The sequence below is a fragment of the Misgurnus anguillicaudatus genome, chromosome 19 (assembly GCF_027580225.2).
Source record: "Misgurnus anguillicaudatus chromosome 19, ASM2758022v2, whole genome shotgun sequence".
Taxonomy (NCBI): Eukaryota; Metazoa; Chordata; class Actinopteri; order Cypriniformes; family Cobitidae; genus Misgurnus; species Misgurnus anguillicaudatus.
Window position 1 is genome coordinate 1,726,772 of NC_073355.2, and position 18,501 is coordinate 1,745,272.

The 18,501-nt window shown below is 37.0% G+C and overlaps 1 protein-coding gene across 8 annotated transcripts in view; it reads left to right on the forward strand.

The window, feature by feature from the left end:
• Positions 1 to 18,501, forward strand: part of cep112 (centrosomal protein 112) — a 272,813-nt gene that overhangs the window by 222,670 nt on the left and 31,642 nt on the right. For 7 of the 8 annotated variants that reach the window (XM_073856794.1, XM_073856795.1, XM_073856791.1 and 4 more), the window contains 2 exons: positions 7,625 to 7,687; positions 13,465 to 13,614. In XM_073856794.1, coding sequence (XP_073712895.1) covers positions 7,625 to 7,687; positions 13,465 to 13,614 — 213 coding nt within the window. The other variant, XM_073856797.1, reaches the window with a different exon arrangement.

Below are 18,501 nucleotides of genomic sequence, written 5' to 3' on the forward strand. Positions count from 1 at the left end.
TTTTTTACCCCGGGGAGGTAGCCTGCTTGGGCTTAATTTAGCTTCTTCTCCTAGACGTTACATTAGTAATACGCTCATTCATAATGTCGAGTCATAGCCTCAGCAAATTTGACAGCTTATGCTATTGTGTATTATGTTGTGCTATCTGTCATTTTTCTGTGCTTTTACTGCTTCTATTAATGTAAAGCTGCTTTGAAACAATTGAGTATTGTGAACAGCGCTATATAAATAAAATTGAATTGAATTGAATTGAATTGAAATGCTTCATTCTACCATATGGGAACATGACTTTGTTTACCCTTTTCTAAGTAACCGAAATGGTGCCCCCAATAGAGTTGGTGCCCTACGCAAACTGCGTACTCTGTGTATAGGGAGCCGGCGGTACTGGGTGTCACCTTTGCTAACTATGTGCATGTTCAGAACTGAAGATGTCTGTAATAGACAGATAGACAGCCAGACAGACAGACAGATCTGTTTGCATTGAAATTTTATTGAAATATAACACATGTGACTTGTTATCTATTATGTGCACAATAAATTCACAGCTTTAGATAAAAGCATCTGCCAAATGCATAAATGTAAATGAGTTACTGTTATTACACTATTATGATTTCAATATTGTATGGAAAAGCTTATGTGTAGTATATTATGAAAACAAGATGTTTTGTCTCAAGGGGTTAATCCCTATAAATAAATAAATGTTGTTGGGGTTGGATTTTTGGTTAAGCTATTTCTTCAAGTTTTTACATCTTTTTCCCCAACACTAGGAACGTATAAATCCAAAGCTGTTTGGATAAGTGAAAGCGCACGTCCCTTTTAAAAACATGCACTGTAAAAAAATTATGTTGGATCAATAAATTATTTTTTAGTAACTAGTTCCACAGAAATGTTTTGTTCAACCTGGATTGTTGTTTTTTAGTTGGCCCAAATTTGACTTTTTGATATAAAAAAGTATGTTCACTCAACTAGCTTTATAGGTCCTTCAACTAAAATGTTTTAATCAGTTGAAACTTTAAAAACTTACAGCAAAGACTTAAATTCAGTTCAAATTTTCGTATTTACTCCACGTTTTATGTGTTACTTCAATTATTATTAATTATTTGGGAATTTTTAATAACAAATTATTTACCAAATAATTTTATGCTTGTGTTGTTAACAAAATTATTAATTTCAGTCACATAAAAACAAAAGCTTTTAATTCATTACAATCACTTATCATACAGACTACACATACAGAATGAAGTCTACTCTAAAAAGAGATCATAAAACATTTCAAAAAGCACTTCAAAGTCAGTCAGGACACCAGCAAGGCAATTTACTGTAGGATAACTTCTTCCTCCACCTGTACAGGAGAGACAGTCTTGCCATATCCATCTCTCTGGTCTGCCTCTTCACGTCATCGCCGCTCTGATTTGATAAACAGAGTGATATTTAAAAAATAAATACACACACATACATACATATATACATGTTCAATATAATAAAGCTTGACGGTGAAAGACGTTAATACCTAAAATAATGTTAATGTTAGGCCAAATTTCCCTCAGACATCACATGTAATTAAACACTATTGGCCATTTTTCTCTGACATATATTTTCTCTATATAAATTAAAATGTATTTACTACCACTTACCTGACATGAACTTTAAAAAACAGCTGATGACTTTTGTGAAAATGGTGGCAAGCAAGTGATTCCGTCAGTTACACGCGGATTGATTTCAAATCAAAATGTGATCCAGATCCTTCTGAATGACTTAAGACATTTTAAATTCAAAACACACGTGCACACACACACACACACACATTCTGGTTTCGATGTTTTGTGGGGACATTCCATAGACGTAATGCATTTTATATACAAACTGTATATTCTGTTCCCTTACCCAAACCCTAACCCCAACAATCACAGAAAACTTTATTGTACCTTAGATTTTCAATAAACATCATTGTGTTTGATTTATAAGCTTGTTTCCTCATGGGGACTTCAAAATGTCCCCACAAGGTCACAAATTTACTGGTATTCCTATCTTACGTGATAATCCGGTTAACAAATGGGACAGCAGAGTAACTTACATGATACATCACTCAACTGCAATATCAATTAAGTGCAATTCTAAAATACGATTTAAGACATGAAATGAAAATGAATGAAATCCCATGTTTAAAAGCCACATGCAGAGATATCAAAGCCAGCGGTCGATTTCTGAAGGACTGGGCGTGGCGAGGCTGCGTTGGATGGGGTGTGAGCACCAAGAGCCCGCTGATCCTCTGGAGCTCATCTCCGAAAGAGCACATTTTAAAAATATATATTAAACTTATTTAGTTTTGCCCTTCCAACGTTTCATTAATTGGTGTTTTACGGTGTGTTTACAGAAAAGCATTCTTCCTCTCCAAGCAGCACAATCCGGATTCCTGTGGAGCAAAGCCCTAAAAACCACTTCTTAACAGACACACACTACAAAAATGTGAAAAAATGCCTGCTGGCATTCCACTTTTTACAGTACCAATCCTAATTTTGCCCGTCTTGACAAAATTATTACATTATTTTTATTTATACTTCTAGGTCTGCTGCTTTTTATTTGCTTTTTGTTTTGAAAATGTGTACATTGTTTTGTTGTTCTGTGTGCACTTGAAAGGTGTGTGTCAGGCTTGGTTCTAGATTTAGACTGTTAATGAAGTTTGGCAAAGCGATGAATGGTTGTGTTTTCAAATGAAGTTTTATTGTACACACTTGAAAGGCTGTGGACTCACACCATCATCACTATGATGTGATTACCTGATTGAAGCTCAAGTGCCTTCAGCTCAAAGCAGCCTTTGGGAACAAAGTAGCATAAATATTTCATTTTACAGTCCTGTTTTTCTGTACCGTCTGCAGGACAGATTTAGTTGCTCTTTGTATATCTGTTTGTCTGTTCCTAGTTCACTTATGAAAGAAAATTCTGTCTCCAAACGACTCACTTCCATATTGTAACAAACCCGTATGACTTTCATTTTGTTGTGGGAAACAAAAGATGTTTTGAAGAAGGTTCGCGCTGATCTTTAAAATGCTCGCATAACTCTTATTGCCCGTTGAAAAGCCTTCAAAAAAATGGCGCCTGCCACTGCCATGAACGCATTCTGTGTAATACCGCCACTTACTTAGTATTTCTGTCTTGTTTTCTAGTATAAATATCTAAAACTTCTTAAATTGAGATACATTTACTTGTAAGGCAAAGTGGCTTAAGATTTTAATTCATATTTACTGAAATAATTATGAAATTTAAGAGGTTAATGCTTAAAACAAGTAAAAATATCTGCCAATAAACTTAATTCCAGTTTCAACTTATTTCAATAAACTCAATTTAAGTTTACTTTTCTTACCCCATTGTGACGCTCCTTACAATGTTTGGAAGATTAACTACCAAAGCAATAGTGAATAGGCAGGGTTGCCAGATTTGTATAAAAAACCAGTCCAAAGGCCTATCAAAATGACTCCAAAAGCAGCCCAATGACTACTCACAACCCAAATACCAACAACTAATCAACAAAATACTTCCATCTCAACCCACAGAAAAACATCAACCTGCAGAAATAGTTAAAAGTAGCCCAATTCAGAACTCACCAAAAGGGCTTAGACCTGGCAACGCTAATTTATCAATACAAGCCCAAATCTGACCCAGAAAACCAAGATGACCAAGCTGATTGATCAACCTAGCCAACGTGACTTGAGCAGAAAGTAACAGTTTGAATCGTCAGTGGGAAATTCTTTAAATATGAAAACATAGACTACTAACTGAGAGCCAAAATGTACTTGCAAAGTTGGAGTTAGATGAACCCTTTGTGCACATCTAGTCTTGAATTCTCCACTGTTCAGGACTTTCTCAGACTTCCAGAAAATGTGCAGCACACAATCAAACAGTGTTTTAAATTAAACTTAACCATTACTTTCGTAATGTTTCCTCTATTGGAAGGCCAAAGAAAGTTACATCGTACTTTTTTGCATATAAATTAGGGCAGTGTTATGCAGTATGACATCCAACTGTGGGGGTGTGTTTGAACGAGGCGTTTTAGGAAGGCGTGGATGAAGCTTCACATCTCTTTGGGTTTGAAACTTTACAGATCTTCTGTGTGCACAACAGCTCTTAACCCTCTAAAGACAAAACATGATCATATGAGTGCTTAGAGAACAAATTCATGTGCGTACACACATGTTGTAAATTAGTTTTTGTGAGTTCAAATGTGCATATAAATAAGAAAAACGTACAAAGTTATTAGTGAATAAGACCCACAGTTCGAACAAACATCCATGTTTTTTATCAGCAGATTTAATGAAACCTGAGGTCTCTATAGCAACATAACCAGCAGAAACTGATGATATCCTTTTTACAAATGCTCGTGTTTTTTCTGAAAGGCCCTGTGGGAAAGTCATATAGTGACTGAAAGGGGTTATGAGTGAAAGGTAAAGTGACTGAGGCCTCAGGCTGGGATTGGCTTTGTGTGTGTGTGTGTGTGTGTGTGTGTGTGTGTGTGTGTGTGTGTGTGTGTGTGTGTGTGTGTGTGTGTGTGTGTGCGTGCGTGCGTGCGTGCGTGCATGCGTGCATGCGTGTGTGTGTTTGAACATTGGCAACATCAGTAATTTAATTTTAAAAAATGCCATGATAGACGTACACAGACACTCCCACAGACTTTAACATATTGTATGTATCGAGTGTGGTGTGTTTATAATTTTTTTTGTGCTGTTGCCAGAGAAGACACTGGACCGTGGACGTCCATTCTTTAGATGTCTTAAAATGTAACAAAATAACATTTGTTTTGATATGACTAGATTTATTGCTTCTGTTAAACTGCTTTATAGCCTCATGTATCTAATTTATATTATTAGGGCAGGAGTAAGCATTTCACACAGAGCTCAGTCACTTTACACTGAGGGTGTTTTCACACAACAGCAGATGTTCTCAAAGTGTGGTTTTGGTACGCGACAGAATCAATATAAATTTACCAGTTGCCTGCACATTCAGTCTTAACTTTATACAAACTTGGCTTGCTGCCCTCGAAAGAAGGTCAAGCCGAGGCTCATCTCGAACCCCAAGTTCAACACTGCTTAAAGAAAAAAGACCGGTTAAGGAATATGCAGTGCGCATTAAGACGAACAGACGCTTGCCTCTAGTTGCTATGTGGATCTGGTTTGCGGGCATGCTTGTTTGAAAAGCGGGGCTCTGACGTCATTGAGCTACTGTTTTAATCCTGCCCAAATAATCCTGAAAACAGAAATGGTGAAAAAATGGTGTTTATCGATCTAACATTTTCAATGTGTTTCTTAAACAATTTTCTGGATTGACTTAATAGAGACTTTGATGTTTAAACTCTGACAATGTTCTTATTAGGAATAAAATGCATTGTTTTTTAACTGTACAGAGCTGTAGCTAAATAGTAAGGGCAGGGCTAGTCAACTGGTGGCCTGCGGGCCAAATGCGGCCCGCCAATCATCTTTATCCGCCCCGCCGGTCATCTTTGGCCATTTTTCAATCGGAAGGCTGAAGCCTCCAGAGGTCGCATATGCAGACTGCATACGTCATCAAGTTTAAGTTAACTGAGCATTACATTCACAAATCATAAGCATATTGCAACAATTTACGGTTAACTAAGAATAATAGTCATCTTTATAATTGTTACAATTCTGAAATAAGACTTAATGACGTATGCAGCCTGGAAATGCGACCTCTGGAGGCTGCAGCCTTCGGATGGAGAAAGGGCCATAGGCTGATTTAAATTCACGGTGTTTACCCTTACCTTTCCACTGTACATGACGACATGACGGCCGAAAACCAATTCGAGCAATTCGAGCTTTGGATGGCTGCATTAAAGAAAGTAAACTTATGCAACTACACCGCATGTGACACGCCGACCAGAAGTTATATTTTTCAGCGTGTTTCAATCAAAACTGTGTGCAAAGTAAAAATTATGAATTACTTTTTGTTTTACTTTATCAGTAACACTTGAATACTTTAAAAATGATTGATTACTGGTAAGTATATTATTAACTATAAATATATTCGTTAAAGCTTCTTGCGCTGGATTGAGCTTCATGACAGATTTACGATTAAACTGCAGTTTCATTACGACTGCCACTAGGGGACGAACTCCCGACAGTTGTATCTGTATGTAATGTACAATGGAAAGGCTGTTTAGCGTACATATCTATAATATATTTAAAAAAGAAAACATGAAGTGCAGTTTTAGTGGCCAGTCACATCAAAAGCGCTTTAAACACTTGCAAACGCAAGGCGCGACGTACTGCCTTTTTTTTAAAAAGAGCAGTGCGACGCGGCTTTTCATATTGCTAAGCAACCACCGAGTCAGCTGTCTTGTCAATCAAATATTGAAATGTGAGCGCTCTTTTGCTGTTAACTGTCATATTAGCAGAAACTTTCAAAAAGAGGGCGCTTGCTCTGACCTTGTTTGAGGGTGAGAGGTGCACAAACACGCAGGAGAGAGTGAGCGATTGGAGTCCGGTTCTTCAAAGCAACGGTAAACTTCCCTCACCACAACGTAAGGCCCACCTCTCCCCTCATTCGATTGGACAATGGAAAGACGCAAATGACATAGGGCGCTTCAAAGCTCTCAGCGCTCCTTCAAAAACGCGTGCGGCCGTGTGCGGCATGCGGCAAAAAAATGCAAGGCGTTCGGCGCGCATAAACAGCGCACAAACGCTCCCTGCCCATAGAATATCATTCAAAAAAGGCGCCTGCAACTGCCATAAACGCTTTTGGTGTGATTGGCCCCTTAGTCATTAGAAGACTATGTTGTGAATACTTGACATGTAACAATTAATGAAAGTTAAACAGTTATAAACAAAATATGTTTAAGAGTGTTGAACTTACACTTGTAGCCTACTATTAACATTTGGCTCTTACATGTTAAACTACAATTGTTTTTAATTATTAAAAAAGACAATATGAGTTTTCAGTCATTTAAAGGCAACACACTGGATACAAGAAGTGTGCATCTTTTTTGAAATATTTTTTAATATGTTATATATATATATATATATATATATATATATATATATATATATATATATATATATATATATATATATATATATATATATATATATAAAAAGTAAAAATAGGGGTAAAAGTTTGACCCGTGTCATATTTACAATTTTAAAATCTGGCCCCCGAAGAAGAGTAGTTGAAGACCCCTGAGTTAGGGCCTACTACACTTCTGGATTTTAATGGTCGTTATGGTGGTACTTGGAGAGCCAAATATTTTCAGAGGTGGTACTTGATGTTAAAGGTTTGAGAACCACTGCACTAGAGGTTCTGGAGAGTCCAGAGTATTATTTTGTTGGATTAGTGCACACACGTCTTTAGTGCTCTGATTGTTTTTTTGGGAGCAGATGACGGGTTGATATTGTTTTCTCTGCGTCCTGTTAGGTGATTATAAGTTGGCATGCGATGAAAGACCCATGTGCTGTGGTGTTGTCAGGTCTGGCTGTGCGCCCAGAGCTCTATCGCCACACGCGTGCTTGCCATTTACAGAGGTCATGGTACAGCGTCTTGCATGCACTTCTTAGCAGGCCAGCCAATGCAGTGTCGTGTTTCCTGTGTTTCTGATGGCTTCTTTTCTTTTTCATTACAGAACAACAGCCGAATGAAGCATTTAGAGAAGGAATACAATCAGAGACTGGCCAAGTCTGCACAGGTAAGGAGTTTAAATCAACATATATCAATATATTTTAAGGTACAGTAGTCTGAAGGATGCTCACAATCACTGTGCACTGTAACACACAGACAGAAAAAATAGTTCAACTAAACCTTCATTTCAGGAAATCAATTCATTCTGATATTGGTTTACTTAAAGAGCTAGTAAGATACCAATTTTAAGCATCCTATCACTGTTTATAAGTCCCGGACAACAGGTTTAAATGCATGCAAGGTCAAAAAACACTGTAATTTTCTCAAAATATTAATCCCCAAACGATTCGTGTGAAGCCGTTCAACGACTCAGTCTGCCTAAACCCCACCTTTCAGTAGCCAACTCTGCTCTGATTGGTCAACTGACATAGTCTCCGCACAGATCAGTGGCACAGACCAACAATAGTGCAACATGTATTGACCTAGTGCTAACAAGATTTACTGAGAAGACATTATCGACATCAGTACACGTCATTCATCATTAATCCAAGCGATAAAAACGACGACAGAAACCAAACATTTTACTCTCATTTAACCATTTATGTAAGCCAACGGGGCCATAGCAAAGCCGTAAGTGCAGCATGCGTTAGACGCTACTAACGTGACTCCCTGACAGTATATTAAGAGTTTAAACAGCATAACAAATCATTCATCATCAGTCCAAGAAATAAAAACGACGACAGACACTAATATTTTAACACTCATTTAAGCAAGTGTAACTTAAGTTAACCGGGCCACAGTTTAACTGCAACATGCGTTGCTAGCGCAGCTTACTGATAAGACATTACAGTAAACTAGACATTTTAGAACACGCGGGGGAAAATAAACACAATGTAATAATCATACTTAAAGGTTGTGATTAGGAGACGCATGTTGTTCCAAATAAAGTGTTTACCGAACTATCTTTCATTGCCAAACATCTAGTAAATTCCTCCATGAAAAAGTAATTTTAACCCTTGATTATTCATCTCCATCCTTTGGTAGTGAAAACAACACAAACTAAAATCACAGCATGATATGATGTTTACACACTAACTAGCTGTGGGCAGGTCATAGTTTTCTTTTCTCCCGGGCAAGACTGTAGGCGCTGATTATTATTCAAAGTGTTTGTATTACGTGGATAAAGACAGTCAGGAGATTCAATCCATATAACGACTCGTTTCAGCGATTCAGAGTCGACTCCCTACTTTAGAAGCCAATTACTTTATTAATCGCGCACTTTTTGGTTCAATTACTTTGCACATTTTTTTCATTGATGGACAGCTACATGACACACTGCAATACAGGTCATTTTCAATTTTGGATCTGTGTGGCTCTTTAAACCAATTGATCCAATAATCCCTAAACGTTCTTCTGAAGCATGTTACGTCTTTAATTTTCAGCTAAATGAGTAGATACCTAATTATATATTTTTAATATAGATTAATTGAAGTATATTGCGGTTTTGACAACCTAGTTTGTAACATGGGCATCCAGATTGTCTTCACTTTCCAGAAATCTAGCCTCATATTTAACAACACTTGCCTTTGAAGCTGTTAAAATGTGTTACACATTATATTTCAAATCCTCAAACCTAAGGGTATAGTTCACCCTAAAATGAAAATTCTGTCATCATTTTCTCACGCTCATGTTGTTACAAACCTGTATACATTTCTTTGTTCTGATTAACACACAAGTATTTTGAGGAATGTTTGTAACCAAACCGATTATGAGCCCCATTCAGTTCCATAGTAGGAAAAAAATTATATGGAAGTGAATGAAGCTCATAAACGGTTTGATTACAAACATTTCTCAAAATATCTTCCTTATTGTTCATTGGAACAAAGAAATTTATACAGGTTTGTAACAACATCAGAGTGAATAAGTGATGACAAAATTAATGCATTTAAAGTTTAAAAGAATAACCTTTAATATTTTTTGCCATTATATAGGGTGCTAGAAGTCTTGTGAAATATTCATCCTCCGTTTTCAGTTAAACACAGTTTTCCCACAACACAGAGAGTTAAATTGACAAGTTGACAAGCAGATGTTGTGTGAAAACACAGCCCTATTAAATTACACAACACTTGACATCAAAAGAGTGTGTGTGTTTGTGTTTGTGTGTGTGTGTGTGTGTGTGTGAGAGAGAGAGAGAGAAAGAAAGAAAGAGTTAATGGGCATTCTCCCATCTCCAAATAACCTCTGAGAGAAGCAGCAATTATTCATTACGTTTGGAAGTTTTTTTTGGTTTGGTGGGAATATGATCATTGTTTAATGCTGACTAAATACTCCTCATTCACTTTGAATATGAAGAGTTTCATTCGCTTGGTCCCATCTTGCCCAAAAATGTAAATTCTGTCATTATAAGACTGTTTTGTGTAATGTTCAGTCTCTTTTCTTACAGTTCATTGTGACCATGTCTAGCTTGACCGAAAAGGAAATCAATAAAAAATTTGAGTCGGTTTCTCACTTAAGGCTATTTGTTATGTCATATGGTGATAGTTGATAATAGCTTAACTTAGGCTTTGTCCACACGGACACGGGTATTTTTATAACCGTGACTTTTCAACACGGTACGGTCATTTGTCCTCACAGAAACGCAGTATCAGGTCACTGAAACCAAACCTCTTTTTTCAGAAACGCCGGTTGCAGTGTCATCGTGTAGACCAGTGGTTTTCAAACTGGGGGCCGCGAGATGGTGCCAGGGGGGCCCCAGTTTTATGACATTTTATAAAATACATTCATTTATCATGAATTTCTTTTTTTTTTGAAGTCTAGATCAAATGGTGTAGTAAAAATACCACATATTGTAGTTGCAGTTCTGTCATTAGTGGTAATGAGGCAATCTTACTATCGATCTATGATTTGGTTTACATCATCAAGAGGTGTGGTGATACTTGCAGGAACTTAATTAACGTAATTAATTTCTGTAATTGCTGACCAAAATTTCCTGAGATTCTTAAATGTTTGTTCTATCATTGTATCGTGCAGTATTGTTTATGAGTAATGAATCTAATAAAGTCATCCTTCAGGGAGGCGTCACCTTTACCTTTAACATTACACACAAAAAAAAGGCTTTAACATGAAAGAAGACACAAAGTCATTACCCCCAGAATAACCAAATATGTAAGGAATAATTGACGACGGGATGTTGAATTATAAGATTCCGGTCTCTTGAATTATAAGATTCCGGTCTCTTGAATTATTTTCAAATAATTTAAGGGACCTGAGTCCATTATTCCGCTTATACCACGGTTACCACAAACATCATTCTGGTGCCTATTTTAAAGACATTTGACAAGTTAAGTGTGCGATTCACAGAAAAATAATCAAGATCCATGGAACATTTTTCAGCCAATCAGAATAAAACATTCAACAGGCCCGTAGTATAACAATGAGATAATATACCATGTCAGGGATGACTGCAGTGATTGAATTGTGGGGGGCTAGGGGGTCCAGGAGGCGTGGGGGGCAAGGCGTGGTCACTTTTAAGTCCTCTTTAACTGTCATAAGAATATGGCAGCGGTCTTTAGCTTCACCCCATCATTCAGCACATTTTTCAAGTTCATTCTGATCCCACAGCCACATAGCACAACAAACGTCAAAGTATCGTATTTTCCGTGCTATAAGTCGCTCTGGAGGATAAGTCGCATCAGTTAAAAATGCTTTTAAAAGAGGAAAAAGCATATACAAGTCGCACTGGACTACACGTCACATTTATTTAGAAAATAATTTCACAACATCCAAGCCGAAGGACAGACATTTAATCAGGAAAGGCAAGTTATTCAACTAAACAATGGCACACAGAACAGCAGGCTGAATAGATGTCCGTACATGTTAATGTAATTTTATCATTTATTCACCGAACACAAAAGCATATCGAACATACCTGAGAGGCTGAATAGGCTAAATTAACACGACAAGCCAAATCAAGTTCAAAAAGGTCCTGAAGTCATTCCACATCACTTAATCCATTAAATTACATAAATGCAGGAGCACCATAGAGTGGACTCTCGCAACTAGAGGCTAATGGTTTTATTGGTTCATATGAAATAATTTTGAAATATAAGTCGCAGCTGACTAGAAGTTCCAGGACCCGCCAAACTACGAAAAAAGTGTGATTTATTGTCCGGAAAATACTGTACAAGTGTAGTGTACATTATCTGATGAAATCTGCATCTTTGTAGTTCTTAAATATAAAACAGTTTTTTATTTCATTATTCTATTATATAATTTTTTATTCACATCCTCATTGGGGTCTAAGGGGTCACCCTAAAATTAAAAACCTTGAATTGCACCTGATTATTACAAAGTCATAAAAACTGAGTCATGGCAACAAAAGTACGTATATTGTTACCAAAGACGTTGAAAATATTGATCTCTATATGTATGAAGTGAAGCCTCAGCGTTACTTTAGTAATGCCTTTCTTATCACTTGCCTCATAAACTGGTGTCAGTTGAAATAATTTAGACTGCTTTTTTGCTGAATAAAGCAGATGTTCTGAGGAAAATGGTTAAATGCGCTAAGTGACTTAAAAAGAAAGCAACTTGCCCCACCAATAATAATGTAGGCTAACCTGCATTCAACTTGTTAAATAATCCAAAACACCACCACATTAACGTTCTAGTTTCCAGCCTTTAAACAAAAATATCTGGGGGAAAAACATAAGTATTACATGAATCATCCAGTTGTGTTTCAAGGTAGTAATGTGTTGCAATTTGGGGTTTGCTGCTTTGTCATGGTGGGGACCCCCATAAGACTTGTTTCAAGTCGAGCACCGTTCGAGTGTGTCCCTACAGGCAAAACACTTGATGCAACAATCTGTATAGCCAAACAGTGATTAGCATGAGAACTTGTTACCATAATAACAGGGCGTTTGATGCTTTTATGTGGTTCGCCCACTGACAAAATAAGCTTAATCTATCTCTTTGTGTCCGCTCCAAGCATTCACACCCAACTCCCACACAATCAACGCATTCCAGTAAAACCTTTATAAACAATAAACAATTATTTGTCTCGCCCTGAGCACATGGCCAACTGTACACTGCTGCTCACTCGCCTGCTGTTGAACTAGACTCCATGAGATTTCGATAGACCAGTTTTTCTCGTTTTCATCTCCATTTTGCTCGTTTTTAGTTCATGGGTTTGATTTTTATGTGTGGTGTAAGAGTGATTGCACTGATCTCTTTCCTTCTTGGCATTGTGTTAACACATACTTAAATGTTCTGGATCAACAAACTGCCAAAACTTTTGCTTTTATAGAGATTCTCACACTTGCTGAGGATCAGTCAAGCCTCGACAAGAAGGATAGCCTGTTGGCCCGCTGTCAGGTTGGATAAAACCGTCTCCAATATTTTGAATTTAGACTGCGGTACTGTACCAAGTTCAACCGCTAGAAGTCAGAGCAGCCTGACTCTGTTTTTTAAAAATACCATGTGTTGATAATAAACATTGTGATATGCTTGATATATATATTTTATATAGATGTAATATAGGGATGCTCCGATCAGGATTATTGCAGGCGATACCAAATACAGATTAGTTGTCTTCGTGATCAGCCGATACCAATGCCCGATACTGATGCTGCATTGACGTGCTATGGAAAAGATGATATTTTCCATTTGAAAAAGTGTGTTGTGTTCAAGTACTTTTGTTGTCGTACTGTATCACGCGAGTAAATTGCCTGATCGCTCATTGACTGCTAAACTCTTGTAAACAGTGTGTAACATTGTAATGGGCAGTTGCCTTTTAATGCAGAGGACAAATTCTTGTGAGTTTTGGCATTTTTGATTATGTTCACACAGGTTGTTGCTGAACTGCAGACATCTCTCAGCAGCACAAAGGAAGAGAGTCGCAAAACGCAGCAGTTTCTGGAGAGAGAGTTAGAAGAAACCCAAAGACGCTGGGATGAGGAGAGGAAACAGCTCAACAGAGATGCTGACCAAAACAGTAAGGTTCTTCAGGAACACAAATTTACATCACTTAATAAGATCATTCATTTATGTTAGATTCTTTAATATCATTGGCATCATATCATAAGAAACAAGATTTAAAGGGTTTAAAGGTGCAGAAGTAAAAAGAGCTTATTTATTTGTTAGGGAAGGAACTTTTTGGTGCAAAAACCTTAACGTTTAATAAAATGAACCTCAGGTACATGAAATGTTAAATGATATAGTAAAGTTTGCAAAGAGATTTGATTTTAGCAAAGTGGTCTCTCTGAAATTTCATGAGATTGTTCTGTTGTCTTGATCAATCCATCAAAGCTGAGCGAGTGTTTTCAGGTCTTTTTGGGTGTAACAACTGAAACAACACAAAACCCATCCGACATGCTTTTTTGTGCATGACAGTGGAGAGGGATAAAGTCTGGCCCAGAGTTTTATGGGTAGGCATGACTATTTCTTTGGTTTTCTTTTAAAGATGTTCCTGTGTTTAGGGTTGGTTGGTTTGATTGAAGTGTGGTAGTGACTTTATAAGCATTTTCAAGTGGTGACCTCTGCTTTGAACTGCTCGATTTGTCACTTGTTTGTCAAGCGCTGATGTTCTGGTTTTATAGTCAAACTTCAAAAAACATTCGATTACATTCTAGAATCAAAACAATAGATTCACATGAAGCCATTCACACCATTCGTGCCACAAAAAGCCTTTGGCCTGTGAAGAAAAAAGCCGCCCAATGAGATTTAAGCTTTAGATCACGTGCCCGGATTTCAGTTGTGTCACATGTATTGCATTAGTGCTGCAACAGACAGTAAAGAAGGAAAGAATGGTTTGTTCAACCATTGTGTGTTTGGATGGTAAGAATAAGAGTGTCACACATTGACAAGTCGCTTACTTCAAAGGCGAATTATGAAAGCTTGAGAGCTTGAGACAATAAAGAGCAGAAGACACATCTAAGTGCGACGTGTTCAAATGCAATAATCCCAAAACACGGTTCTGATTGCAGTGTCTGTTATCAGATGTCTCTGTTGTTCATAATGCTTCAGATTAAAACTGTGTTTGTTTGTTAAGTCACACTTTCTCCACCCGAAAGCTTTAGAAAGACCACGTATAAAAACTTCAGTTTTCTTTAATGAACTGTATGTTCCACAATAGTCCCATCAGATAGAGTATTTGTTTTTCTGATGTATACTTATTTTTTTCCTGGTTTTCCCTGATGCTATGATTTTATAACCTAAACATGTTTATTTGCTATTGTAAGCTACTTTAGGTAACGTTAGCTACATATCATTAGCTGTTTAGCAGTCGTGGTATTTTCTGGTACAGTTCATTTAAAGCGCTCGTTACTAACCAACAATTTTTTATGTTAACAGAGTTAGTTGTGTTGCACATCATAGACGACAACGATAGCATCTGTTAATTTTAACATTAGGAAAAAACTAGTTAATTTTAGCTTTTTTGTGATATTTTTGTCTTCTGGGTTTAAAGGAGACCAAGAATGTAAAACTGTATTTACCTCATCATAGCTGAAGTATTAGAGCTCTGTATGTGGTAATGACATATCGTGAGCCTCAAACAGTAATGTTTCCTCATTCTTATGGAAATCTTGTCCATTCAAAAGTCTACCAAAAAACAGGCTGCTCTTAACATAACAGTCGAGATGTACGCCCCCAACATTTCTATATACCCGCCCATATTCTAGGCCAGCCGGACGTAAACAGCAGCATCATTGAAAGTTGCAGGTATTGAAAAGAAACGTGCAAGGACGTAAATAGCAGAACATGGATATAAATGTTATGTTCCAGGCACAACCACATGCCACATTCAATCTAAAGTTGTAAGTTTACTCTGGCCATTTTACAATTGCTTTCAAACCAATGAAAGACAATATCAAGCAGGCTTTGCTCAGTGTTTGATACTGAAAAAGTTGGCAACATGACCATTACAACCCCTGCTACAAACTGTAAGTAGTGATTTTATTACTGTTGATTTCAGTGTAAATTTAAAAAGTGTCTTAGAATATGAAAATAAGCCCAGAAAAGTGTTTTACAGAGGTATGTAGGATACTTTTTCTTAGAAGTCTTTAATGAGTTGTATATTGAAATGTAAAAGGTGATCATGCTCCTGTGATTGCATTAAAAGGAATGGATTTATCATTCCTGGGAATGCAGTATCACCGTATGCGTTCTTCAGCTCTCCTTTGACCCTGCAATGACCTCTGAGATCATTCAGTGATGATGCTGAGGTCTGACACAGACTCTTACAGCCACAGGAATGACAAGTTAGCAGATCTGCTATGATTTGAGGATGATAGCCTTCATGTGATTTGGCTCTGAATGGAGTTTGCTGTGGGTTTGGGAAGTGGGTTGCTGATAAATGGGCGTATGAGGCATGAGTCTGATTCCCAGAAACCCTTTGAACCCTGTATCACAGGAAATAGCATGCCGAGACCTCCCGGCGGCCTGTGTGTAAAACACAGAGGAGCTTGATGTGCCACACGCTTCTGTTGGTCACTCACATCTGAGCACATCTACCATCATCTGGGGTTGGTTGTTGAGACATTGCTATGCAGAGGATAAGGTGTTTTAAGTGATATTTTTTAATATCTGTATATCTGAAACAGATCTTTTTAAAATTCTAATTTTGTGTTGTGTAGATGTCTATATATTGGGGTCGCACGCTTGCATGCTTCGGATCTGTCAGTCAATACTAAGAGTATTAAACTTGTCCTCAGACTGAACTTTATTGCGTTTCAATAATATGATTTAATATATGTGACCCGTGCTGGAAAATGAGTTGAAATTAGCTTTTTTTTAAATGGGTTATATTTTGGCATTTTCTATATTAAAAAAACTTCAAAATGATGTATGAATTGTTGGAATGTAAAAAAAAGACGGAGCTCCACCTGTTTGAAGTTGACAGTCAGCAAAGTCAGTTTTGAGAAAAATCTAGTTAAAGATTTTTGAAGGCTGAATAACAAAATCACTTCTTCCATACCTTAAAATAGTTTTTTTAGGCTTTTATTGTTTGATTGACATTGAGACAGGCAGCTTTAATATCTACTGTACTGCAAGGATCTAATATATCATTACACATCAGATATTTGCGCCAGGTAACCAAACATTCAGTGAAGACATAACAGATTATAAATCCTACCTGCATAAATTGTTCTCAAAACACATTTTCTCTAATTTTGGGTTGTGTAGATGTCTATATATCCGGGTCGTGTACTCGCATCTGTGCATGCTTCAGATCTATCAGTCAGCACAAGGAAGATGTCTTATCGCTCTTGATAACTTTTTTAACGTCAATCAGGTCTTGAACTTTATCTCTCTTAATAACTATTTTAACATCAAGCAAGCCCTGCACTCGATTCTCCAATTCCTGCATGTTTTAAAATCAAACCCAAAATGTCAGATGCGCAAATGGATGCACGCATCTTTGTGTTAGAAGCATTTAGGACCTCTCAGAAAACAGTTAATGATAACTTAGATGTTTAATGACTATTTAGAGCATTAAGATCGCTAGATGAATGCTTCTTGTACACATTTTATGTAAACCTTAATTTCGACAAAAAAAAACCCCTGACATTTATACTTTCTTTTGCTTCTAGCTCAAAATTAAACGGTGTGCATTCCGACTCATTTTGCCAGCACTGGTCACATATTATATTACAATACAATATCATAAAATAATATTAATATAATCCTGGCGGCAGTATAAAACAAAGAATTTTCCACAAAATACATGAACATAGCCAAAGAGGAGGTCTGGCTTTAATCTGACGTTATAGTGACTATAAAATATGGAATCAAGTGCTGTAAATAATCGCAAGTGGCCAAAACTTGTAGTTTTTGTTCATATCTTAATTTTTCTTCTGTTAAGAGATTATTTAAATAATCGTGACTTGAAACAGACAGAAAACTGACCAGCTTGTGCTGCCTCTCTATGGAGAGCCCAATGTAAATGGGCGCTTTCTTGCCCGCAACCCCCCTTGGTAGGTTATGTGACTGAAAACTATCAATAACTAGTGTCAAAACCTATTAGTAAACCTATATAGCAAGCAATACTACTAAAATCTGGCTTTCAGGTGTAGTATGCAGTCTTGTTTATGGGGTTTGTTTTTGTAGCTTGTTTTTTTAGCATCTTGAAGGATTTGTGAAGGACGTGCTGACACAGAAAGTCATAGATGCTATTGTACTGTGATTGTTTTTAACTCTTTCCCCACCATTGACGACTTAACTCATTGCTCTGAATCTGATCTCTAGCACAAGTCCTTGACAAAAATGCAATTATTTAAGCTTTTTGCTCAAAATTTTGCATATTTGAGAGGGTTAAAAAGAGAACAAATAAAGGTATGAAGGATGAAAGAGTTTGTTTTTGTTTGAAAGCAGAGGGTTTTTTCTTTCATTTAATAATTGTATGTTTATATATTTAAAGAAGAACATTTTCTGAAAGCGTACTTTTGTAAAAATCATAAAAAATGCTGGCGCTGGCTGGCAACTTAAAAAAAACGCTGGCGGGTAAAGAGTTAAGGATGGTAAGCAGTCTTTATTTTGTCAGAACCACAAAACACCAAAGCAAAAATGAAATAAAGCATGTTTTGTGTAGCTCAAACACTGCTTTGAAGAGCCACAAACCCAATATCTGCCTCACAAACATTCAGCAGCTACCAGTGCAGATTGTGAGACTTTCTAACCTCATACGTTCTGTTTTCTAGCATGCAGTAACTTTCACACACTTTTCTGATTTAACCCCCTTTACCCTTTTTAAACACATGAATGCAAATTTGCATAACACCTATCAGGTGCCACTGGGGTCCTTTAGTCAAAGCAAAGTTTTAGCTTGTTTTAAAATGTTTTTTATACGAAAATTATAGAGTATTGTTCTGTCTGGTCACGTGTTAC